A 27,889-nucleotide genomic window follows, 5' to 3' on the forward strand; every position below is an offset into this window, starting at 1 on the left:
ACAGACCTGTGATTTCATAAAAGTGATAGGATTCCTAATGTGTAAATTTCTTTTAGGGATGCAGACCAGCAACTCAGAGGGCCGCCTTGGGGCACTGAGAGTTTAAACATCTTGCCCACGGTCACACAACCATGTTTTCTGACTATAAGCCTGGTCTCTAACTATGTGCCATGGTACACTTTGTTGGGGGCAGCTAGGTGGTACAGCGGAAAGAGTGCCAAGCCTGAAATCAGGGACACTCAGGCTCAAATGAGACCTCAGACACCAGCTGTGTGACTCTGGGAAAGTCACCTGCCTCTGCTTGCTTCAGTTTCCTTAGTTATAAAATGAGCAGGAGAAGGAAATGGCAAACCACTCCTGAACCTTTGCCAAGAAAACCCCAAATGGGGTCATGAAGAGTCAGACACAACTGAAATGACTGAACAACAACAATACACTATTAAATTTAATTACTATAGGCCAGATTCTGTGCTAAACTCTGGAGATACAAAAAAAAGGAGGTGGAAAATATAGTCACTGACCTCAAGGAACTCACATCTAACTGGGGAAACAACGTGCAAGCAACTATACACATACATATTATATACAGTGTAAATGGAAAGTCATCTTAAAAGGGACTAGCAATGAAGGGAGGACCAGGAAAGGCCTCTTGTAGAAGGTAGGATTTGACCTAAGTCTTAAAGGAGTCTATGGAAGCCAGGAAGCAGAGATAAAGAGAAAGAGCTTTCCAGGCTTGGCGACAGCTAGTGAAAACGTCATTGTCACTGGATCACAGAGAGGAATGAGTATGAGAAATCTGGAAAGATAGGAAGAGGACAGTTTGGGAAGGGCTCCCAAACCCAATTAAAGGGCTTCAAAAAGTCTTGGTCTTGGACTAAGGGATGGTAGGATCATATAATCTAGATCTGAGAGGTCATCTAGCCTAACCTTCTCTTACCCTTACTGCCTGTGTGACCTTGGGCAGGTTACCTCCCTTGGCTTCAGTTTCCATTTGATTGATAGACATGAGAACTGAGGCTCAGGGAGGTTCAGGGACTTGCCTGAAGTCACACAGGGAGGTAGGTATTCAGTATGAGAGGAGGAATTGAAACCCGGGATTCAAAGCCACTATGTTCTTTCCACATCTCATCTTAGAATTGCATCCAGCAGGGACTATGCAAATACTGATGCTATTTCAAGGCATTTCATTTGCTAAGTCACATTGAAAGATGTGAAGTGATGAATAACAGAACAAGTTCCATCTCCAAAAGCAACTGAATAAAAATTTTGAGAATAACTTCTCTGTTGGTCATTCCATCAACTGAATTGCAAAAAAAAATTATTACCCTTACTACCAACTCACAGGCAAACATTCAATTGGCCTATTGAATATTTTAAAGCATTAGGTTGGCAGCATTAAAGAGCATGCCAGACTAATTAGATTTATTTTATTTCAAGTGGCAGTTATCAGAAGAAACATCTTGATAGGCTGTAATAGTATGTAGGCAGGCTAATTAAATAAAAAAAAACTCAATTTTTTGTTGCTTAGGGATTGCAACTTCTCTCCTAGATTAAATGCTTTAGGCTAAAATTTCACCTAGTCATTTAATTCAATCTTATGAAAAGAAAAAAAGAAATGGAACCATCTGTAAAAACAGTGACAACAAAGAACCCTGCTTGCAAATGCTTATTTGGAAAGGAAAGTTTTATGTGCACAAGGATGAGGGATACAGAGATTCAGTTCAGGTATCACCACCTTCCACAGGAAGCCTTTTTTGAGTTATTGTCTTCCCCAGCTGCTGGTACTGGTTGTCTCCCCTGATAGATGTAAGCTTTTTGAGGTCAGGGATTATTGAGCTCTTATTTTTATATTAATTTGTTTTAATGTTTCACCTTCCCAAATGAATGTAAGCCTGAGGATCTTTTCTTTGCATCCCCAGTACCAAACACCCAATGCTTTCCATGTAGTTAAATATGTATTGATTTGAAGGGTCAACAGGGATAAAGTGCATGTCCTCAAAGAGCTTATCATTTTGTATTAACAATTCATCTCTGAGATTTGGGGATGAGAAAGATGAAATAGGATGAAGAAGGAATGAGATCCAACAAAATGTAACAGTCTTAGAATCAGGAAGACCTAGACCTAAGTTCTATCTCTGACATATACTGTCTGCCTGACAAGTTGCTTAACCTTTGGTATCTCAGACAAGAGAAATCATAGGGATTTCTATGGAAGGAATTTCTATACCAGAGTTTGCCTCTGAGACCATCCTCCCCAATAAAAACCCTACTATTAGTAAGTGATATTGATACAATGTTTAAAAAAGGTTGTAAAATGCTTTATACTCATAACATCATATGAAACTCAAAATAACCCTACCAGGTAGGTATTATTAGCATTTTCCCCATTTCTAGATGAAGCTTAGTTATAGAGGTATTAATCCACTTATGACTGTCGGAGGTGAATTTGAACCCAGGTTTTCCTGAATCCAAGTTCAGCACATCATCCACTATGCCCAAGTGTGGGCAAGGAAGACTGCTGATGTCTCCAAAGTACATCCTCTCACCAAAGTGGCATCTATACATTTGAATGTGTATATAAAACCATTCAAAAGCCTTAAAAGGTTATAAAAATATTATTTGTCTTTGTCATTGTCATCGTCATCATCATCATCACCATCATCACCCCCACCATTTTGTTCCCATCTTCTTCTGTGGTCTTCAGAGAGATGTTATCCTGAGACGAGCTGCTATCTTATTCTGATTTTATATTCATCATTCCATGGACTATTTATTGCCCAGATGGATAATACTGATGCTCTTTGTAGTTGGAGGATAATAATTTGCTGGAAGTTCTCCACTGCCTGCTCACAGAAAACATCCTTGGTACAAGATACATCCAATATAAGACAAGGCAAAATGTGTGACATAGACCTCATCTCATTCCTAAATGCTTTTGATATTGTCTAGGTCTATTTATATAGTTTGGAAGCTTTTCATTCTATAGAGCTTGGAGCTAATGAGTATTTGATACAGCAACATCTCTTTAAAAGCATTTCTTAGTTTCTATGGATTAATGTAACATCTGGACAATTGTGGACAAAGTCTTGTCTGAGATACTGATCCTGTTTAAGAAGCAGACCAAGTTTTGCAAGACATCTTGAGGTCTGTGTTTGTTACATGGGTATTTATCATCTATCAGCCCATTGAAACTTAGCAAACTTCTGATGTACAATTCTAGTCTCAAGGTCAGGCCTTGCTGAATATTCAGGAGGTGCTAGGAATGTCTGTCAATCTTCTTCCACCACTTTGTCAAGGAAATATCAATCTTTTTATAATCACCTTATGCTCTCTGTTTTTTTTTAAACTATTGTACAGGTTTAATATTATTGGTGGTGTTGGGATATTTTCCAAAAATATATATGAAGATTGGTATTGGATATATGTTAATTGCTACAAATATGTTCTTCCCATTCAATTTTGACTCCAGGATGCCATGAAGTCTTTTAATGTATTTAATTAAGGCCTTCTCCTTGATGCCTTTATGGATGGAGAAGACCAAAGCATTTGTAGGTACTGTCTTCATCCATGTGTACATTGTAGTTTCCTTCCCTTTCTCCTCTTTATTACTATTACTGCTATTATTAATTTGTTCTCATTTTCATGTTAGATGGAATTCAGATAGGAATGGCCCCAGGATGAGTCCCTTATAATTAGTATTGTTAATAATAATAATAATAACAATAACATTCTTGTTATTGTTCTATGGGCAATAATGTTCTAATTGGTCTCCCTGCTTCAGGTCTCTTCCTTCTCCATTCCATCCTACACATAACTGACAGAGTAATTTTCCTACAATGAAGAGGTCTGACCATATCACCTTCCTATTTAATAAACTTCAGTGGCTCCCTATTGCCTCTAGGATCAGATATAATTTTCTCTGGCTTTTGAAGACCTTCAAAACCTGTCCTTAAAAAAACCTGGCCCTCACCCACATTTCTAGCCTTATTATATACCTCTTCCTGTGGTCTAGCCAAACTGGTCTTCTTACTGTTCCTCATATATAACACTCCATTTCCCATCTCTTCACTTTTGCACTAGCTATCCTATATGCTTGGAATCCATTCCCATATAACCTCTGCTTCTTAGAATCCCACACATATATATATACATATACATGTATGTAAATATACATAACATACATTTAAATTCTGCTTAATTGCCACCTTCTACATGAAGCCTTTTCTGTTCCCCCAGCTGTTGGTACCTGCTGTCTCTTGGTAGTATGCATGCTCTTTGAGGTCAAGGACTGTTTGATTTTTATCTTTGCATTCCTAAGTGTTTATTATAGTTCCTGGCTCACAGTCAGTATTTAAATGCTTGCTGATTGATTGGTTAGTGAAAAATATTAGTATAGAGCAAATATCTTTCCCATCAAGGCAAAAGAATGTAAATTGTCCCCTTTCTTGCCTAGGAGGAAAGCAGGTGTTTTCACTGATCTAGTTTTCCTGTCAGTCAGTAACACTTCAGTAAGTAGGGTAATTCATTTGGTTGGAGGCAGAATGTAGTATTCATGCAGGTGGCATGCCCACTGCTGAATCAAACCCCTCTTTCTCCATTAGGCTCAGCAGGCTCTTTGTTCTTGGGTGGGCACATCCTCAGGGTGGATTTTATTTGTGGGAGAGAGTGTCAGCTAAGTACGTAAGCTGCAAAGGGTCCCTGTCTGCAAGGATCTGGGGGTTTTGCATGCTACTTCTTTTGCCATGATTGTGGTGGCTTTATTAGGAGAGATTTGAGAATTGGCAGCCCTAAATGAAATTTAGATTTTTGACCACTCAATTATGCACCAGCATGAGCAATGAATGCTGACTCATACTGTATCCAATTAGGTATTCATTAGCTGGGGCACAGTTATTTGGAAAGACATGCGGGGGTTGCTTTGGGACCAATTGCTGCCACTTCTATTTAAATTGACATAGCAACAGCAGGTTCCATTTTTTGAGTCTTTTATTTGAAAGAGAGAGAGATAAAGAGAGTCTGTCCTGTAACTAGGCATTAACCTGATAATTAGGATGCCATGGGCTCCATCCTTCCCATCCATACCTATTTGGTTGCCCAATTAACCTGGTCCAACTTTCCAACTGGTATGGACCCCATTGCCATAAGAGAGAACCATACCACAGGGAAGCAAACTTGGTATCTTAGAAAACTAAATTGCATGGTCGGTAGAGTTTTTAAAGTAGTAGAAATGTACCATATGAGAAGAGGTTAAATCCTGTTTTTTGGTTTTAAGAATTGTACCTTGTGGGAGTAGGAAGGAGTAGAATTCTAATAGAAGACTAGAACAGAAAGGATAATTGGGGTGGGGAGCAAACTCATCATGAGCCTGATTCCTGAGAGGTCCTTACTGGGCAGTAGCAATTGGATGACTGTCCCTCCAAGGATGTTGGGCATTGGATGTCTCCCATTTAGATATGGTCTCAAAGCCAGTAGGGGGGCAGGTTTTTTTGTATAAAGTTAATAATCACAAACAAAAACAAATAATTAAAAAAACACACAAAATAAAGAGTACATATAAAATCTTACACAAAAGGCTTAGCATTGAATAACCAATTGAGCTAAATATTTTGATCTCTTCTCTCTCTTCCTCCCTTTCTCCTTATACACACAGCATCATAGTTTTAGAACTGAATAATAGGATCATCCTCTGGAGTTGGAAGGGACCTTAGAGGTCATCTAGGAGTCGATTCTCACTTTATAGATGAGGAAACTGAGGCAGGGATGCGCTGCAACTTGTCCAAGGTTAAATTGTAGGTACTGCCTTCATCCATTTGTGCACTGTAATCTCCTTCTTTTCCTCCTCTTTATTACTATTATTTTGTTCTCATTTTTATGTTAGGTGGGAGTTCAGATAGCAATAGCCCTAGGATAAGTCACTTAAGTTATCATTTTTATTGCTAACAATCATAATAAATATTCTTGTTACTGTTCTATGGGCAACAGCCTTCTAATTGGTCTCCCTGCTACAAGTCTTCCTTCTTCATTCCATCCTACGCATGACTGACAGAGTAATTTTCCCACAGTGAAAGGTCTGGCCACGTCGCGGTCCTATTCAAAGCACTCCAGCGGTTTCCTCTTTGGAAGCAGCGCTCTCTTTTACCTCTCTTTGTATCCCAAGAACTTAAGCAGAGGCTCCAGCTCTTAACAAGTGCTTGCGGACAGGCTGACCAACTAGCAGAGCCCAAGGTTTGAACCCATATCTAATTAGCACTATTTTCCCTTCTCTCTTTCTCCTCTTTTTTCTTTCTATACTGTCTCTTTTTCCTTCTTCCCTTTCTCCCTTTTGCTTTGTCTCCCTCTCTTACTCTCTCTTCTCCCACCTCTTTTCTTCCCTTTCTCCTTGTCTCTTTCTTGTTTCCTCTCTTCATTCTTCTTCTCTCTTTCTTTTCTTTTTGGAAGAGGGAAGGCAGGGCATTTAGGGTTAAGTGACTTACCCAAGGTCACATGGTTAGTTTTGTGGTAAGTGTCTGAGGCTGGATTTGAACTCAGGTACACCTGACTCCAGGGCTGGTGCTCTATTTACGGTGCCACCTAGCCGCCCCTGTTCTCTTTCTTATTCTCCTCTTTCTTTTCTTCCTTTTTTTCCCTTGTTCTCCCCTTTCCTTCTTTACTACCTGTCCTCTGACTCTCTCTTCTCTCCCCTTCTGTGCACAATCCCTACTTCCTCCTTTCTCTCTCATATGGTTTTAGTTAGAGTGGACAAAGTTTTGGCTCTGCTGAATTTCCTTCATTTCATTATTTATGATCCTATGATATTACAGTTCACTGATGGTCCATAATGCCATGGTTTTTCACCTATTATCCATTGGATATTTAGCTTATCACCTCCTCCTCTTCTTTTTTTTTTTTTTTTGCTATAACAAATAGAACTATGTATATTTTTCTTTATAGAGATACTTTGTATGATGAGTTTGGGATGAAGTCCTAACAGTAGAATCTCTGGGCTGAAATGTAAAATCAATTTTGTGACTCCATGCATAGGTAGTCTCACTGCTGTCACCCCTATAGAAACACAAGGTATCTTGCATCTCAGATGAAATGAAATGAAGCAATGCCTCATGTAGAGAGAGAGAAGGCCTGATAGTGCCTGAGTCAGGGCTCCACTGGAGGCCCAGGAAGCAAGGACATATGTTGGCCCTTCCAGATAGAGGTCTATTATTATACTTTCCTTCATAATAATTATTAAATCATGCCTTAGGTGTGCCTCAGGGCAAGGTCAGAGCACTTATAAAAGCATTTCTATAGAGTTAAATTCCTGTTGGGAAGCTTTTAAGGTTTTTATATTTTAATGAAGGTATTAAAATGAAAGTTCAGGCTTGCATAATTCATAAACATTCCCTAGCTCTTTTAAAAACCTGCCTCTAAACTTCTTTCCACCCTCCAACCCCCCTAAATCCTTTTATAAAACACAGGGCAAATCTTTCTTGTCGTTGAAAATAGATTTCTAATTACAGCAAACTGAAGGTCCCCTGTACAACAGTATAATTCCCTGGGACAGTTTACATTTACACCCTTTCTCCTGCATACAAAGATGGTGCTAAAAATTCAAGAATGTTTTCTATCTATCCAGAAAACCTCAAATTGGCAGCCTGTATTTTGACATGTTTCCAAAAGTCTAATTTGAGAGTTTGGTCAATTTCCATCATGTAGAAATACTGTTGAAAAAAACAGGAGTTTCAAGATTTCAGAAAGGTGTTTTCAGGGGACAGGAGTGGGATCTTGGACTTCAGGTGATTGTCACAGAAATCTTCCACTCACCAGTGAAACAATATAGCTGTATTGATTCCTTTAAATGTATTCACATGCCTGCAAAAATAGCTGAAAAACTGAGCTAATGACCAATAATAATCTGAGCAATCAATACAAGTTGTTTTTTTTTTTTAAGCAATTGGGGTTAAGTAACTTGCTCAAGGTTACATGGCCAGTTATTTCTGGGTGTGGTGCTAAGTATCTGAGCCCGGATTCGATCCCAGGTCATCCTGACATTGGAGCCGGTGCTCTTACTCGCTGTGCTACCTGGCCGCCCTTACAAGTTGTTTTTTAAAGCAATTATTTAAAGATATGAACTTGCAGTAATTGCATCATACTTTAAAATCTTTTCTCATTTAGAAGCAAGAAGAGATAATGTAAATGTCCTGTCCTACTGCTCAACAGAGGCTGAGGAGGTAAGAATAAGTTAGTCTGAACTAAAAATGCTAAAAGAAATTTTATAAAACATAAGTGCTGGGAAAACATTTGTTTTGTTAATTAGGATATGGATGTATCTATGTCAAATCAACAGATGAAATCTGTCATATTTATAATAGAAATATGTAAACTACCATTGACTTTCTAAACGGATCAGCTCCAACACTGGAATCAATGTCAATACCATCCAGTACAGCCTTGTTTCTCGGTGGCAAGACAGAGGTAGGGAAGAAAAATGGTAGGCCACCCTGATCTATTCTGGCTAGTTCACATCCTGCACAGTCTTAAGCTTATGCTCAAATATACACTCCTTTTAATGCCTAAAGGACTTTGTTCCTAACCTTTTTTTTTTTTTTTGCTTTTTGGAGGGCAATTGGAGTTAAGTGACTAGCCCAAGGTCACATGGCTAGTAAGCGTATCAAGTGTCTGAGGCTGGATTTGAACTTAAATCCTCCTGACTCCAGGGCTGGTGCTCTATTCACTGTGTCACCTAGCTGCCCCTGTTCCTACCTTTTGGTATGATACAACCAACTGGGTGGTAGTGTGTGGGGGGGTACTACTCCTGAACTCACCAGCCAGTGGTAAGAGGGAGTGGGGGTGGGTAGCATGTTTAGTTAAAAAGAAAAAAAGAGAGATAGCTTCTGATTTTGACCATCCCAAGCATGTGGCAAATAGCTCTCTCTTGCTGGGCTTTCTGGGAGGGGATGGAGGAGGGTAAACCCTCCCTAGTGGAAGCAGCTAAGTAGGGTCTCTTTCAGACCTTTTCTGCTTGGTGCTTCTAACCTGATCATAAGTGACTAGTAATCCTGAGATGGACATGTCCAGCCTTGAAGGTAGCCTCAGGAGCTCCTAATGTAGGAACTTCTGAATATGAACTGACTGGAAGTAGGTGGAATTTCTGCTTTGGAGATGATGACTATTTACAGGAGGATGAACTCAAGCCTTGACCTTGTCAGAAGACATGGATCTAGAGTGAATTGTTTGTACAGTGTAGAGTTGAGGTGAATTATACAATGCCCACTGATCTGTCTTGCAAACTGCTTCCTGTTCTGATGCTTAAGTCTCAACTCTCCAGAAGAGAATAAAGCAATAATAAATTATTATTTCTTGTTTGAACATTTGTGGATCTTGTGTGTGTTAAACATTTCTTTTGTGGGAAGTAAATAAATAGCTGTCCTATACCTCTTCTACATTGCACACTCTGTACCTTTCTACTGGGCATGATACAATTTAAATTTTAAGTTAGTGTCCCAGTGCTCTGGAGATATAGAGCCTCTCTCTGTGGAGTGTAGCTGTAACCCTCTTTCCTACAATTAGATACAGAGCTAAGAAAAGCTTAGTGGAAGGGAGATGGTTTAGGACAGAACATTTTATCCGTACCTCCACCCTACCACCTCCAGCTCAACTATGATTCTAATGATTACTCCAGAATCACAGAATCTCAAAGTTGGAAGGGATGGAGGTAATGTGGGATAATGGAATGAGTGATGGCTCTGGAGTCAGAGGACCTAGGTCCAAAGCCTCCTTCTAATGCTTATTAACCTTGTGACTCTGAACAAACCATTTTTCCTTGCCTTCCATTTTCTTTTTCTTTTTTTTTTTTGTAAAATGAAAAGGTTAGACTATAATCTGTTATATTATTACATCAGATGAACAATGGCTGATATAATTTATGACAAGATCAAGACCCATCATGGGGGCAACTCACCCACCCAATTTAATAAATAGTTATCAAGCACCCATTGAGCTGGGCTGCTATGGACACAAAGACAAAAAAAGGAGTCCCTAACCTCACACAGCTTACATGTGTTATCATTGCTCTGTTGTTAGTATTGAGTCATTTTTCATTTGTGTCTGACTCTTCATGACCCCATTTGGGGTTTTCTTGGCAGAGGTACTAGAACGGTTTGCCACTTCCTTCTCCAGCTCATTTTACAGATGAGGAAACTGAGGAAAACAGGATTAAGTGACTTGTCCAGGGTTACCCAGCTAATAAGTGTCTGAGGCCAAATTTGAACTCATGAAGACGAGTCTTTTGACTCCTTGCTCTAGTATAGGTAAATAGTGCTTTGAGACAGGTATTTTCAGAACTAGTGAAATATACAGATAAACCATATATTTCTTTCATTTTAATTAAGTTCTCTCACTCAAATAAATAAGAAAAAACCCATAAAGTTTAAACATGGAGGAAAAAAAAACATAAAGACATCCAGTTTTCCCAAACCAAACCAGAATGATGTGACAAACCCACCAATCTCATGTTCCATTTGAAATGGCCAATAGAAAGGCTTTTAGGAACATTATTATCTGTTGGTGAGGATTATCTGTTACCCTGGTTGTTTTCTATTTCCATTTCCAAGGCATTAGTCAGTAGCAACAGTAAAAGACCAAATGGATTATAAGATGCTCAGCCATTCCCTTATCTCTTCCTGCTGGGCGAAGAGATGCTACTAGATTGTCATTCCCTGCATTTTATCCTTTCTGACACAGAAAATGGAGGTACTTGCACCTAGTTTATGATGGGTATTGAGGTAAAGGTCCATTACTATATGCAATTATGGTTAACTCTTTTTCTTTCCATTTTGGGGACTTTCTCTCATTCTATTTTCTATTAAAAGTAAAATGGCGGGGAAGGAGATAAAAGCATAAAATAATTGCTTAATATTACTAACGATAACCATTAAGTTAAGTTTGATTGGTTTTATTGATAACATTTACAAAATAAAGAATATATTAATTTCAGCTAAATGGTTTTTATTTTGTTCTATCTATGTATCTATCTGTCTATCTATTTGCATTGCATTTCTTTTTATGGGGGTGGAGGTGTCCACATCTTTGGTTTTATTGGCACAGGGAATTCACAATTCACAAAGGAAAGTCCTTTTACTAATACATATCAACAACTGTTCTCTTACCTATACTTGAGAGAATTGCCTGGAGCCTTGACAAGTTAAGTAATGTTTCCAAGGTGACGGAGCCAGGATGTGTCATAAGTGAGACTCAAGACTCAGGCTTTTCTGACTCTGAAGCTGGCTTTTGTTGTTGGTCCTTCATTTCATTTATGTGTGACTTTTTGTGACCCCATCTGGGGTTTTCTTGGCAAAGACACCCGAATAGTTTGCTGTTTCCCCTAGCTCATTTTATAGATGAAGAAACTGAAGCAAACAGGGTTGTGACTTGCGCAGGGTCACACTGCTAGAAAGTGTCTGAGGTTGGATTTGAGCTCTCTGTGCCACCTAGCTGCCCCACATTCAAGGCAATAATATACAAACAGTTCAGTGGGCAAAGTGAGAAAAAACTAGCAATCATGGGATTACAGATTTGATAATCCTGTAGTGTGGTTTCCTTATTTTACTGATGAGGAAACTGAGGTCCAGAGAGGAAGAACAACTTGTTCAAGGCCACACATGGACTGGAAGAAGCAGAGTCAGGATCTTTAGCCAGGTCTTCTGATTTCCAGATTCAATGCTTAGGACATCATACCATGGTGCTTCTCAGATCAGTGGGCTAGCACAGCCACTCTGTGTTGATGGACAGAAGTTTCACATTTGTTCTGGTTGATTTGCTGTGGTTTTAGGAAATACAGCAAATTACTAAGTCCAAATAAAGATAAAAACTGATATTGATTTGTCCATGGAACCATTTCTCAAAGTATAGTGATTTTCAATCAACCATGAACTTGCATGGACTTTTTATCCCTATAAATGTACAGAGGCAACTAGGTGGTACAGCACATACAGGGCTCGAGTTGGGGTCAGAAAGACTTGAGTTTGAATTTTACCATAAACACTCCATGGCTCCATGACTGGACATGCCACTTAACCTCCCTATACCTTAATTTCTTCAACTGTAAAATGAGGGAGTTGGATCCAGTGGCCTCTAGTTCCTTCTAGCTTCTTAGACTTAGGTCTGTGAGCCTGAGAATATATTTTTTCTTAATAAATCCAAAGGAGGAATACATTTTTTTTCTTTTTTCTCTTGTTATCTTGCTTTACTGGGAGCCATCATGGATGGCATAGTGGAGAGACTACATTTAAGGCTTTGAGTCCCTCCTCAGATACTCATTGGTTTTGAGACCATGAGCAAGTCACTTAAATTCTCTGTGCCTTGGTTTCCTCATCTGTAAAATAGGAATGGCACCTGTGCTACCTGTCTCACAGGATTTTTATGAGAGAAATACTTCCTAAATCCCAAAGTGCTAAGTAAATGTGAATTATTATTAGGAAAATCTCTTCATTACTGAATGTGGCTAAATAGAATTTATCTAGTAAGACTGTGCCACATATAATTTAAACCTACAGGCACAATGTTAAGTTGGCTCTCCCAATACAATAGCTTAACTAGGTAATTCTAGAAATTCTTTTTTTTTTCTGCTCCAGAGGATAAAAGCTGAGAATAGAGAGGACGACATGCAAATAATAAAAATTGACATCCTGGGTTAGATGTACAGTATTTTTTTTCATTGAAAGTGGTATCAAAGGACATATTATGACAGGGCAATATTTTTTGATCTATCTACAAAGGTTAGGAATGTACCTCCTGAAATAGATTAGTTTCCCTTTAAATATTGATCATCTACAAGGGTGCTTCAGTTTGATTCCTGGCCAAATTCTGAAATACATTACTCAAAAACTGCTGATTAGTACTTAGAAAAGGAAGCAGCGGAAACTTTGATGGCTTCAAGAACAAGTTGTGGGAGACTTTCTCCTCTCCTCTCTTCTTCCCTTATTTTCTGTCCTCGTCTCTTTTCCTTTCTTCTTCTCTCTCCTCTCTTCTTCCCTTTCCTGTCCTGTCTTGGCCTTGAAACCATGAAAACCTGGGTTCTTGTCCTGCCTCTGACACATAGCAGCTCTCTGGGGCGGGGCAAGTCACAAGGTCTTAGTGATCCAAGACTAACTTCCAGGGAGGATAGTTTCACCCAGAAGTTTGCTACACCAGTAAAATAACAGATCTAGTCCCTCCACCTATCTCTATAAACCATAAAATTTTATCAAGTACCAATTTTATCAAGATTCCTCAATAAATGGGTCAGATGAGTCTCAGAACTTCTCTTTTGATGACCTTATTATTTACTCATTTCTATTGATTTTTCCCATTTTAAAGTTTGATCCTAATTCTGAAACTTGCTAGCTAGGTGACCACATACAAATCAAGCCTCTCTGAGCCTCGGGTAACTAAGACTATCTACTAAACTAAAAACCAGTTGTTAAATTTATTTGTAGAGGTAGTTCCTACACCTATACAACAGAAACTATCTCACTGGATCTCACTGTTGTAGTCAAACTGCTTTGTTTGTATAGCCTGACTGCAACAAAAATTACTATCTGCATCCAGAGAAAGAACTAATAGAAGTGTGCATAGAATAATTCCACATATATACACATATGTGTATGTGCACATATGTGTGCTAGATGTTATATTATATATAAGTATATGTATATGTGTGTTTGTGTATATATTGTATGTATATATTTGTGTCTAATGGCTGCCCATCTCTAGGGTTGGGAGTGGAAGAAGGAAAAAAGAAATTCACAGGACAATTTTGTTGTATATTTGAAAGGAATAGCAAATTGTACATAGTAGATTTGCAGTTTCATGTGCAATCATATTTTTATTGTACTATGTTATGGAAAAAACTATAAAGGACATATGAAGAAAGATGCTATCTATATGCAGAGAAAGAACTGATAAATAGAAGAATGCATAGAATAATTTTACATATATATACCTATTTGTGTCTAATGGTAGCCATCTCTGGGGGAAGGAAGAAAAATAGGAAATTTTGCATGATAATTTTGTTGTATATTGGAGAGTAGATTTGAAATTTCATGTACAATCATCTTTTTTATTGTACTATGTTATGGAAATTGTTTTATTCCATAAATTAAAAATAATACAAAAACCCAAACCAAAAAAAAATTGGGTATGGCATTTCCAGCCACAATGTTTTCATGGTATTTTGTACGTCCATGAAGATTTCACATTATTGCTATATACAATGTACCATATATATATATACATATACATATACATACATATACACACACACAAGTATATACTGGCACATTCCTTTCTAGGGCTAACTACAGTCAAACAGGTAAAATTTGTCTTCAGTTCCCTCTTTACCAGGTGCTTTGATCACCTTTGGCACACTGAGGGTCAGTCTGATTCAATGGAATACATGCTTATTGTCTTTATATAGACAGAAGATTCAGTTCAAATCCTTATTTTGCCACATGGGTGACTTTGGGTAAATTGTGAAAGCTCTCTAGGTCTTAGTTTCCTCATCTAGAGAATGAGGGGGTTGGGAAAGACGACCTCTGAGATGACTTCCAACTCTAAATCTATGATTCCATATGCTTCTTGGTCCAAAGCTCTTCTTTACTTCTCCCTAGCCTCCACTGTCTCCCATCCTCTAAGGAGCATTGGTATCATTCTTCCAGCCTCACTCCTGACTTCTGCACTGAAAATTACCTGGTCTGACAGACTAATATATGATAATCTAGTATATGGCTATAGGACTTCACTTGATTCTGAAGTAAAAGCTATCTGTCTGTGCAGTGATTTTCAAGAATAAGTAGTTGGGTAGTGGGATAGGATCCAAAAGCAGGTAACAAAATTCTATGTGGAGGGCTCCCTATTGCCAAGAAGAGACTTCATGGAAGGAAGAACATTTAAATTCACTTTAAAGGAAGGAGAAGAATTCAGTAGCTGAAAATGGGGAGGAATGATATACATATAGAATGGTATGACCAAAGGCATGGACATGAAGAAACATAGAGTATGTCTAGGGAAAAGAGGCTGGGAGAATAAAGTATGCGGAGGGCAGTAATAGAAAGCTGAAAAGGAAGGCTGCTTGTCTGCTTGTCAGATTATTAAATATCTTGAACATCAGACAAAGAAACTTGAACTTTTCTTGGAAGGTAAAATCACTGAAGATTTTTGAACAGAGAAATAACATGATAAGATCTATGCATAAAGAAGATTTTTCTGGAAATATTTTGAAAGAATAATAATAATGATGAGCATTTCTATTGTGCTTAAAGGTTTGCAAAACACTTTATGATACCTCAACTGATCCTTAAAGCAATCCTGTGAGGGAGGTACTAATATTATGCCCATTTTACAGTTGAGAATACTGAGTCCCAGAGAAGTGAAGTGATTTGCCCAAGGAGCTCTTCTAATTCAACTATTTTCCATTTTTGTTCTCATTTCAAGTTTTCTGAATGAAGGAATTTTTTTTTCTAGATCAACAAGTTCATGTCTAAGAACTTCTGGTGACTTGATCAACAATTAATTAGATACCCTGAAGTGCCCCAGAATTAATTTTACATTATAATCTGCAAGACTAAAATTATGATAAAGCCTTCTGACATCACAGCCAGATTATTTGCATATTCATGGCTCATTAACTCAAATACTCTTCCAGTTCATTTGCATACTCCTGCCCGATCTAGGCACTAGAGCCAAATTAATTTGCATACTGTGATACAATTGGCTCAGAAAAAGTCTTTGCCATTTCATTTGTTGGCCCCACTTTTGGCCATTTGGTTTTTCAGTTCATATAATAGCAAAAAACGGTGTGTGGTGTTGCTTGTCATGTTTTCTGTTCCAATGATGGGATGTACAACAGCAACCGCCAAGAAGAGTTTTCTGGAAAAGATTCCAGAAGAGATGGCAGGCCCACTTCTGTTATACTTTTTATGGAATGGACATAAGGCAGGAGAAAGAATAATCCTTCCCATCCTTCAAGTCTCAGCTCAACACAGTACATCTCTCTTTACAGGAAACCTTCACCGATTCCCTTAACTAGAAGCAATTTCCCTCTTTTATTAACTCTCCAAATTCTGTTTGTACCTTTTATATGTATCTATCAAATTCCATTTTCTATTATTTATTTGTGCTCATTTCTTATCTGTCCTATAATATGGTTAGTGCCTTGAGGACAAGTACAATGTTATATTAATCTTTCTTCTCTCCCCGTGGCTAGCATAGCAGACCCTTAATAAACATTTGACTATCTAAGGGAATGACAAAAACATCAGATAGATTTCTAAAGTATGAAAGTGTTTTAATTCCAAGTAATTTGGAGATTATAAAAATGTGGGAGAATAGTTACAAGAGTGGTTGATGTGATTGTATAATAGATGAGGATAGGGAAGACAAAAGAGCAGAGAGAAATAGAGGACTTCAGTACTTAACTCATGGACAGTGAAACCTGTGAATAGAGAATACAATGTGGAGGCAGGAGGTCTGGATTCAAATACCAGCTCTGCAATTAATTATCTTTGTGATCTCAAGCAAATTATTTTCTCCCCCTGGGTCTCAATTTCCTCATCTGAAAAGTGAATAGAGGACATTGGACTAGATGGTACCTAAATCAGGACTCTCTAAATATAAACAGGTTGATTACTGAAGTTTCTATTTCCCTGTTACCACCTTTCCCTCATAATCCATTAAACAGCCTAGGTTTCAAAAGAGACATCGTTATTTCCTACACTTTCATAGATTTCTCAGGAGGGTGAAATGCATATCTTCATTGTTTGCTGTATAAAAATTCCTTAAAGGGTATGAGGTGGTTAGAATAGATAATCCCTGAGGCCCTACCCTGCTCTAAATTCTATAATCCTAAATCGTCAAGAGGAGTGAGATTCCTAGAAAAGCTGTGAATCCTGAACATTTTTATAAAAGAGATAAACCATATCCTGTGAGTTATCCCATAAACCATTTCTTTATGAGTAATGATAAATACATCAAAACACTCTCTCTAGATTACTCAGCAAATGAGTACTCAAGGAAAACAATACAAGAAGACAGAAATGTTTCTTTCTCACTGAGTATATGGGTTGTCTCACTCTTGATTTCGTCCCACTGAATATTATTGTAGGAGGAAACCTCAGAGATCACTTTGTCTAACTTTCTCTTCTATGTAGAAATACATCCTACAGTTTCCCGGAAGCCAATCAGTTGTAGTATTCTGTGGACCACATACTTCTAATAATAAAGATCCAGTTAAATTCCAATCAGCCTTGCTGCTAATAAAGCTTTGCTCCTATTTGACTTTCTTCACCTTAAGGGCAACCTTTGTTAGGATAACCTGCCTACCTTGTCCCATGCTGTAAAACCTCCAAGAAGGCAGTACGTAGTTCTAAATCTCCTGTTAGTGACGCTGTACTATACATACCAATGTTAGCATCTGGAGTACTTTAGTGCTTTGTTCCTTGGGAGCATGGGAAGTTGACAATGCAGTAATTTCCAGAATAGATCTGTAGCAACAATGTTCAGTCATGCTGAACCTACTGTTCCTTTTCTTGCCCCTGGTACCCAGAAGAGCTCAAAGACTTTTATGATTATGTAAGTGTGGTTACTCTCTCCAATGGTACTGGTTATGTATACATAACTCATCCAGTGTGACTCTCAATCATATCCTCTTATAAGAGTGGGATCATACAATCACAAATTTAGAGCTGGCAGGTCTATTAGAAGACAACAAATTCAACCCTCCTAATTTTATAGATGAGGAAACTGAGGTTCCAAAAGGTTAAGTGATTTGTCAAAAGTCACACAATTAACAATTACAGAAGTAGGATTTGAATCCACATCTTGCATTCACAAAGTCAGCAATGCTCTTTCTACTATGCCATAGCACTTAGAAAAAACATTTTTTTTACTTGACAAAAATCAATTTTCTCTTCCTTCCCTCCTTCCTCTACCATTCTACCATTGCTAAAGGGCAATCAAACTGTGCATGCCCTTTGATCCAGCAATGCCACTACTGAGATCATAATAAAGGGAAAAGGACCTACGTGTACAAAAATTTTTATAGCAGCTCTTTTTGTAGTGGCAAAGAATTAGAAATTGAGGGAATGCACATCAGTTGGGGAATGGCTGAACAAGATATGGTATACAGATGCAATGAAACACTATTGTTCTATGAGAAATGACGAACAGTCAGATTTCAGAAAAACCTGGAAAGATTTACATAAACTGATGCGAAGTGAGCAGAACAGGAGAATATTATACACAGTAACGGCAACATTGTGCTATGATCACCTATGATTTTTTTTCTTTACTTAGTTCTTCTCAGTAATACAATGATCCAAGACAAGTCCAAAAGACTCATGATGGAAAATGCTATCCACATCCAGGGAAAGGCCTGATGGAGTCTGAATGCAGATTTAAGCAAACTATTTTTACTTTATTTTTTTGTGTGTTTTTTCTTTCATAACATGACTGATATGGAAATGTGTTTTATATGCTTACACATATATAACCTATATCAAATTGCTTACTGTCTTAGGGAGGGGAGAGAGGAGAAAGGGGGCAAATATGGAACTCAAAATTTTTTTAAAAAAATATTAGAATTCATCTTTAAATGAAATTAGAAAAAATAATATTAAAAAAAGAAAAACAAAACCCTTGTATGATAGTGCTTTTTTGTACTTAAGGGCTGCATGTGTTATAAATGGTGCACCTCCCCCCGTGATTATTAGCATATAGCAACATGTGACTAGACAGAGCCTCTACCCTAAAATGTTAGCTTTCAATTTACTAATTTTGAACTTAATGTGGTAAATTGAAGTTGAAAGGAAAATATTGTGGTAAAAGCTCTCCAGCCATTTACAAACTAAGATAATGTGATTTTTTTTTAACAGAAATAACTGTCTTTTATCTAATTTGCAGTTGAAAACACATTTGGACTTCTAATTCTGAAACATAGAGACAAAGTAGAATCCAATTAGAAGACTCCAGATTCCCAAGTTTTCAAAAAAGGGTAATGTTTGAGAAAGAGATTAGTTATTCATGTTTGGAAATCCCAAAGTAAACAAGGACAAGAAATTTGTCTTGGAACAAATGTATACAGTTTTCTCAGCATAAAGAGTATGTATTGATGGGAAAGTAGAGTTAAACGAATATAGATGTGAGAAGCTCAGAGAAGGTTGTCAATGGAAGAATATGAGTATGCATATTATAATTATATTAGCATGGATCTGCAAAGAAAGAAGACTCTATATCCATTTAGAAATCAATACCATGAAGGTCTGAGTTAACAAAATGGCAGGAAAGCCTTGGAATAAATGTAATAATGTTTATGAAGCATTTAGCATGATACTTGGCACAGGGTAAGTACTTATTTCCTTTTCTTATTTCCTTGCACTAATATATCTGATGAGTGTTTCCCCTCATCTGCTTCCAGAATAGTTGGAAATTTCAGCCCTTTTCTTTTTTTAAAAGAGGATATCATCAGAGAGATGTATGGCCAGTAAAGAAGGTGGGCCTCCAATAGGGTAAGAGTAAGGGATAAACTGATGGACCATTCATTTGCTGCCCTGATACTTAGACAACATCAAGGGAATTAGAGGAAGGGCCCTTATGTTTTGGGTGGATCATCTATGAAGGATTTATAGGACACTGACAAGAATCACTCAGAATGAGAGGAAGGCAGGAAGGGCACAAGTATTTATTGGGCGTTTTCTGTATGTCAGGCAGTGCTAAACAGTTTATGGCTTACAAATATTATCTCATTTGATCCTCACAATAACCCTGCGAGGTAGGTTCTATCATGAACCTCATTTTATAGTTGAGGAAACTGAGGTAGAAACCAAGTGAATTGCCCACAGTCACACTGCTAGAAAGTATCTGAGGCTGGATTTGAACTCAAGTGTTCTGACTGTAGGCCCAGTGCTCTATCCACTGAGATAAGTTGAAACTCCTAAACTCTACTTTGCAGAGAAGGTTTCTATCTAAATTGGTAGAGGGAGTTTCCTCACCTGAGCGTCTTATTCCAAAGAAATCACAGGCTCAATCAGAAATAGAAATGGTGGTGTTATTCAGATGGATTGGAATAATGAGTTTTTTTTTTTTTAAAGCAATTGGGGTTAAGTAACTTGCTCAAGGTTACACGGCCAGTTATAATATCTGGGTGTGGTGCTGAGTATCTGAGCCCGGATTTGATCCAGGTCATCCCGACACTGGAGCCAGTGCTCTTACTCGCTGAGCCACCTGGCCGCCCAGGAATAATGAGAGTTTTAAGGCAGGAGACTTATAAAGTGGTTAATAGTATCACCTGGGCAAAAGACAATAAAATCTTAAACTTGGATTATGATGAAGGATAGAAAGGAAGGAATGAACTTAAGAAATATTACGACAACAACAACAAAAATAACACCAACTAGGTGGTTCAATGGATAGAGCACTGGGCTTAGAATCAGGAAGACTCATATTCATGAGTTCATATTGGAATTCAGACACTTGCTAGCTATGTGACTCTGGGCAAGTCACTTAAGCCTGTTTACCTCAGTTTCATCATCTGTAAAAGGAACTAGAGAAGGAAAGACAAGCCACTCCAGGCATCTTTGCCAAGAAAGCCCAAAATGGCATCACAGAGAGTTGGATGCAACTAAAATGTCTGAACAGTGACAATAATAGCAACATAACAATTGGCCGGACCTGACAGCTGGTGAGAAGTGGGAGAAACAGAAGAGGATCAAAAAGCATTTTCAAGATACTACTTCTAAATACTGAATAGCGCCCTGGGAATGAATTACTCTTGTGAAGACGAACATCTCTGCATCTCTCACATCTGGGTTCATTAAATACTCCTTTATATTCTTAGAGGGAGCTGTATACTCTGCTTCTAAATTACTCTTGGGCACACTGAAGCAGTAAGACACTAAACAAGCTGTGGTAACTTGAAGGAATTCACATAGCCCTTAAAGGTGCCTAGTATATAACTGGGGAGTAATGTGAGCTCAGGGGAGAAACTGATGCATTAGTTGGTGAATTAATGGACCAATAAATGTAAGCTCTGTGTCAGCGTGTCTTAGTGGCTATGTCTCCGAATGTGTACTTTACAGGTTGTGTGCTATTACAGTTAGCCCGTGTTTGCTTACAAGAACGACCAAACCACCTCCATGTGCAGTGAACTGTAACCTCCATGTTAAGTGCATGTGACACAAAGGACCAGAACTGGATCAGGAAAAATTCAGTCATCTTTTCCCTCATGATTTGCTGGAAAGTCTTAAATCCAATTAATCCAGTCATATCAAAACACCAGTGGTAGAAATTCCCTTCCACTGAATGCAGATGGCAACCCTTCTATAATGTGGTAGGTAGCCAATCAAAAAGTATTAAGTATTTAGTGTGTGCCAGGAATGAACACACACACACACAGAGTGTCATGAGGCTAAGAGTGGTTTGGAACAGCTAGGTGGCACAGTAGATAGAGTGCCAGGCTTGAAGTCACAAGGACCTGAGTTCAAATGAGGAATTAGACACTGTGTGACCCTGGGAAAGTCACTTAACCCTGTTTGCCTCATTTGCTCCATCTGTAAAATGATCTGGGGAAGAAAATGGCCAACTATTCCAGTATCTTCACCAAGAAAATCCCAAAAGGGGTCACTAAGAGTTGAATACAACTGAAAACGACTAAACAAAAAAAAGAGCGGTTTAGTGACTGCCTAAGTCAAAACAAGTAGGTCTAAGGGGCAGGACTTGAACCCATATCTTCTTGACTCTATGGTTAGCCTTCTAGCCACTATACCATGATGCTTCTCTAACTCAAATCACATGGCAAAGCATGGGGGGGGGGATGGAGTGGAGAGAGTTTGCTTGTGAAAGTCATATTTCCATGGTGAGGCAAAGACCTCACAGCTATGCAGTGACACGCTTTGTTTGCCTCAGCAGTAACAGATTGGGTTGCACAGAAAATGTAATCAGTTAGCCCCTTCTTCCTTTCATGAATTTATCTTTAGGCAACAGTAAATAAGTATATTAGTTTAATAATCCATTGTCAAGAATAAGTTTCCATGTTCACATCCCTTCTAAGTCCTGAATTGTTCAGGAGACAGTAGTTTTAACTATGTACGGGCATACACTTATCAGATAGGTCTTAAATAAAAGATAATTCATTTAGCATGAGTGGGAGAACTGTCCCCGCTGCTTCCCTGTCCCCTTCACTTCCAAACACTTCAAAATAACTTGCCAAAAGATGATCAAACATATATGGCTTATAGTAATAAGATTGGGCATTGAATAGCATATGCTGTGGTCATTGGCAGTGTTTCTGCTATTGACAGATAATCGTACACTTACCTGATAAGCCGCCCACGTCCATCTTTTTCAGATTCTTTGCCTCAAGGATGACAACAGTCAGCTTGCCAGCAGTGGGTACATAGCGGAGGGAGAAACAGATATCACCCAACTTCTCCTGCTGTAAAAACAAACAAAAGCATATTTGTTATTTTTAAACAAACAAATGAGCAGGAACATGTTATATATATATATGTATATATATACATATATATATAATTTATAAGCACCTTGAGAACAAGAATTATGTCAAACAAAATCCATAAAATTTTAGGGAACCAAATATGGTGCCATTAGTTTCAGTATTTTTCAAATAGTTTTTAAAGTCTAATTATTTTTTTTTATTTCTAATATTCATTAACATGGTGGATAAGGCTCCATTTGGATCTGTAACACCTCTAGGTTCATGACCTTTTCTTTGTTAGTAACCCTTTCAACCATTCTAAGTCTCAGATAATTCTCTAACAAAGGAAGTTCTAGCTTCGCTACGATCTGCCTCAGCAGATCTCTCATACTGGAACAAATCATTATTACAAATGTTGAAGTCAACAGTATAAAAAAAGGAGGCCATGATGCCATTTAAGGAATGAAAAGTATCACAAATTCTTTGGATGGCTTTGCAATTCTTCTAGCTCAAAAAGCCCAACATGTACAGTCTTTTATTTTATAACAGGATCAACTTGCTATGGTCTGGACTTTAATTGGGGTGTGTTGGAAACAGATAGCTCATACAATTCTTAAGTTTTCAGTGTGAGCATTTACATCTTGAAATTGGCAAATGCTACAAATCAGGGAATGATTTATTGTTTTGTTGCTTGTCTAGAGCCAGGGGTGGGGAACCTAAGGTCTCAAGGCCAGATATGACCCTCTAGATCCTCAAGTGTAGCCCTTTGGCTGAATCTAAACTTCACAGAACAAACCCCCTTAATAAAAGGATTTGTTCTGCAAAACTTGGACTCGGTCAAAGGGCTGAACCCAGGGACCTAGAAGGCTACATGTGGCCTTGAGATGACAGGTTCCCTTCTTCTGGACTCTAGACTTAAGAAAGTGATGCAGAAAAATGTGAATAATAAATATTAAACCTAAAAGCACCCTGTACATACATTCTCTCTCCCCCCTCCCCCCCAAGCTGGTTGTTAAACATTTACTAGGACACTTTTGACTTCACCCTTTCTGAATCATTTTCTTACAGTTGAAAGGGGCTTCAGAGGCTATATAGTTCACCCTATTCATTTTAGAGATGAGGAAACCAGAGTCCCACAAAGTGAAGTGCCCTTCCCAATGTCATGAAAAGGAAGTAGTAGAGTTGGGATTTGAACTCAGTTCCACTCTCCTGAAATTCACCCTTTCCACTGCCCTCTGGGCTTGTAATTTATAGAAAAAAGACATATATGAATTTAATAAATGCATTACATTGCATTTATTTTTTATTATTTTATTTTTAATCTATAGAATAAAATAAACATTTCCATAACAATATAATAAAAAAAGGTGATTGTGGGGCGGCCAGGTAGCACAGCGAGTAAGAGGACTGGCTCCAGTGTCGGGGTGACCTGGGGATCGAATCCCAGGCTCAGACACTTAGCATCCACCCAGAAACACCTGGCCATGTGACCTTAGGGGTGGCCATTACTATCACAGTGGCTCAGTGAGTAAGAACACCAGCTCCAGTGTCAGGATGACCTGGGGATCAAATCTGGGCTCAGATACTTAGCACCACACCCAGAAATAACTGTCCGTGTAACCTTGAGCAAGTTACTTAACCCCAATTGCTTAAAAAAAAAAGGTGATTGTACATGAAACTTCAAATATATCATGTACAACTTGTGGTTACTTTTAAATGTATAATAAATTTATCACAGAAGCTTCTTTTTTCTTTCCTCCCCTCCACCTGAAGATGGCTATCATTTAATATTGCATTTATTGATGAAAAGAGCTCTATTTCAAATAGTTGGAATGCAAAAACATTGGAAAGTTGGTGGATAAAGAGGTCAATTTAGTTCTTTCCAATCATTTTAGACCCCTGCTCCCAACATCCTCTTCATCACCTCTCCCCACTCCTAAAGATCATTATTTCTTTTCATTGTTATTTTTTTAAGTGAATGTGAGTATTCCTGGTTAAATCTCAAAAAATCTATCAAAATGTGAGACAAAGAATTTCTCACCATCTCAAATGAATTAATTCACCTAACCAGTCTTATTTTCAAACCAAAAAGGATATTTTGAAATGACCCTAACACTGTGAACTCTAAGGACCCTCCCTAGTTCTGAATCTGATGGTGCTTAGGCATTTCTGAAAAGCTGATTCTGAGGTTAAAATAATTACACATATATTAAAAAAACTTTTTTTTTTAGGAGCAAGGAAATGTGCTAGCTCTGACTTCCATTTAGTTGGCTTGAAAGTCTCACTCTCTATTATTGCTTTTTATGTAGTATCTTGTGGTTCAACATAGGATTTTCATTCAGCCAAATAAGAACAGCAGAAGGTATAACAGTATATTAAATGTTTATTATTGAGTGGAACCCCATCCCCCCACTACTCATTTTAAAATGTAAGCTTCTTGAGGGCAGGAATTGTTTTATTTTTTGTCTTTACATCTCCTTTGTCTAGCACAGTGCCTGATGTCATAAATGTTTAATAATTACTTATTGATTGGTTAATATATTTTCAGTACTAGTTGAAGTGGGATTAGTTTTGCTGAACATTTCCCCTCCTTTTTTTTTTTATTATTTCTTACAACAAATAGCTCGGGAGGGATATATATAAAAATGGCAGCGATAGAAGATGCCAACAGAAACTTAAAAAAAATTCCTTCCTTATTCAGTATTTGGTTTGTACCCCTGCTCCTCACGATAGGTCATTAGGGAGGCAGTTAACTGGTGTTAGCATCTTAATAATTTTCTACAAATATGAATTCCTACTCCAAAGAAGGGAGGGATAAAACTTAACATGATAATTGGATATGAGGATTTCCAGAATAGTTGAATCCTAAGACAATTAGTTTAGTACAGTCAACCAACAAATGGCCCACAGATATTAGAGAGCTGTGGGTTTATATGGGGATGAAAAAAGGGAGCTGCAATCGATGTCGAACAAACCCCAGCTGACTTTGAATATCATATCATATCAACCTCAAGGGGTAGAGAGGGAGGAAGACAGGTGGACTTCATTGGAGTCCAGGACTGCACTATCAGTTGTTCAAGCTGCCTCAACATGCATAGGCCTGATTTAATCATCCCAAATTGCCATATAAGACTTGGAAAGACAGATTTTAAGCATAGCACTCACTTCTTTAGGTTCTTATAGGGCCATTTGTTCTCAGCAGTGACTTACTGATGCATGTGTCCATGCATTATCATATGATTTATAAGTTAGCCATCCTGATTTTCCTAGGTTTTTTGGTAATATCCAGATGAAAGTTACCTATTTGAAGAAACATGTTACTTCTTTCAAGTCACAAAGAAACTAGTGTTATAATTAATTCTCAATTTTCTGAGGGGAGATTGTTTGAATGGCTAGCTAACCACAGGTGAGAAATATTTTTTCGTGACATGACCTTTTCTGTTTAATTGACTCTTTTGTCGACATCTTTGCCACAGTTTTTTACAGTGCAAAAAAGCCTATAAGAGGTCTGAATTTCCCTGCTCTTAAAAAAAAATGTTTAATGGGTTTCCCTATCAATAAGGCTGGTCTGAGCTCAGCGAAGAAAACTTGGAAAGTAAGTATTTCATAAGACTTTGCCTGAGCCTTAGATGCCATGTAGCTTAGTCCTAGCATGGGGTGAAAAGCACTGGACCAGGATGGGAAGCTGGATAAATTTTTCAATCCTATCAAACAGTTATACTTCACTTTGGAGCTTGGGGAAGCTATAGGCTCCTTAATTAGCACAGGTTGGTTTTTCATTTTATCATACTTGATATCTATGCCTTTCTGGGAAAGAGAGGACAGATAGAGACGTTTCAATGGAGGAAGTGGGTGAGAGGACAGAAAGAGAGGGTTGGAGAATGAGAAAAATAAACCTTGGAGGAGACAGGAGAAAACAGCCCCAGGAGAAGCAAGGAAAGTAATTTAATTATTGTTAAAATGAAAAACATTAATTTTCTTATACACTCAGATGAACTGAATCCTAGCTCTACCACTTAGGTCTAGTGACCTTTGGGAAAGTCATGTAACCTCTCCTGGTCTCAGTTTCTTCAACTGTAAAATAAAGTGGTTGTACTAGAAGACTTCAAAGGTCCCATGTTGTAATATATATATATATACACATATATATAGCTATCTATCTATAATTCTATATGTTTCCTGCCCAAAACCCTATTTTAAGCCTCCTCTATACTCCCTTTTCAATCTTTCTCTGAGTCTTGAGGATAGCTGTCTACCCTTTGGAAGCTTACATTCTGATGAAAGTCTCCTATAAACTTTGAGGTGGAAATGTTCTTTAGAGATCATCTAGTTCAACATTCTCATTTTACAGATGAAGAAAGTGAGGCCCAGAGTGATTCACCCAAGTATAAATGAATTTTGGATAAATGTACCATTTTGGGTCTATCCAGGCCTATACTCCCTTACATAAGAAGGATGGAACATTGAGTACAATTTGCTAAATATTACCTTAAGTGTCTATTTATTCCGGGGGAATTAATGTTCACATCAAGAGAATCTAAGTGGAATAAATTACTTTTCACTGTCTCTGAAAATATAGCCTCATAATCAATATAACAGAAAATTAATACAAAGTACAGACAAATACATCTGAACTTTCAGAGACAAGAGAAATGTAAATGAACAAAACTGCTGTTCAAAAGTGCTCGTTAGGAGGACGGTTTATCTTGGCTGTCTTTTATCTTCTCTCTACAATAGCCCCCCTGGGGACCTCCCATTGCTGTTTCAGCCCAATGGAATCAGGTTACACTGAACACTTCAATTAGGCATTTCAGGCACTACTGTTCTCTCAGATGACAGCTTTCCTTATGGTCCATAATCTAATTCTACAGTAATTTGGAGGACCACAACTGTTTTAAACAAAGGAAAAATAATGGAGCTCATCTTTCTAGTAGGCTTCTTAAAGGTCTGTTTTCTGGCATCTTCTCTGCCTCTGTAGAAATATGTAGCTCCAGTCATGGATTCAGAAGAAGGAGAATGCCTAACTCAGGGGCCACCCCCCTGTGATTTCTTAAGAAGAGTCAGGCACAGGTACTATTCTCCCCTAGCCCACCACCCCCACTAGCATTTAATAAATGCTTCGAGAAAAGGCATAAAAGAGGAACTTTGACTTTCTCACTTATGTGTCAGTTTCAGAAACAGATTATTTTTCATTGGAAAGGGCATTAGAGAAGACACTTTGTTATCCTGAGGACCACTGGGCCTTTCCACCTAATTTACAGCTGAAACTGTATATATGCTATCTCTCCCTATCAGAATGTGAGCTTCTTGAGATCAGAGACTATCTGGTTTTTCTATTTGTGTCCTCAGAGTTTATCCAAGTGCTTTACATATAGAAATGCTTAATAAATGCTATTCATTTATCCATCCATCCATCCATCCATCCATCCATCCATCCATCCATCCATC

The 27,889-nt window shown here is 38.0% G+C and overlaps 1 protein-coding gene across 4 annotated transcripts in view; it reads right to left on the reverse strand.

Moving 5' to 3' along the window:
• Positions 1-27,889, reverse strand: part of SYT1 (synaptotagmin 1) — a 766,356-nt gene that overhangs the window by 103,280 nt on the left and 635,187 nt on the right. For all 4 annotated transcript variants that reach the window (XM_069094803.1, XM_069094804.1, XM_069094805.1 and 1 more), the window contains one exon: positions 22,321-22,438. In XM_069094803.1, the coding sequence (XP_068950904.1) occupies positions 22,321-22,438 (118 nt within the window). The remainder of the gene's footprint in view (positions 1-22,320; positions 22,439-27,889) is intronic.

The sequence above is a fragment of the Petaurus breviceps genome, unplaced genomic scaffold, assembly GCF_028583685.1.
Source record: "Petaurus breviceps papuanus isolate PSGF00001 unplaced genomic scaffold, PetGlider_PUasm1.0 221, whole genome shotgun sequence".
NCBI classification, from domain to species: Eukaryota; Metazoa; Chordata; class Mammalia; order Diprotodontia; family Petauridae; genus Petaurus; species Petaurus breviceps.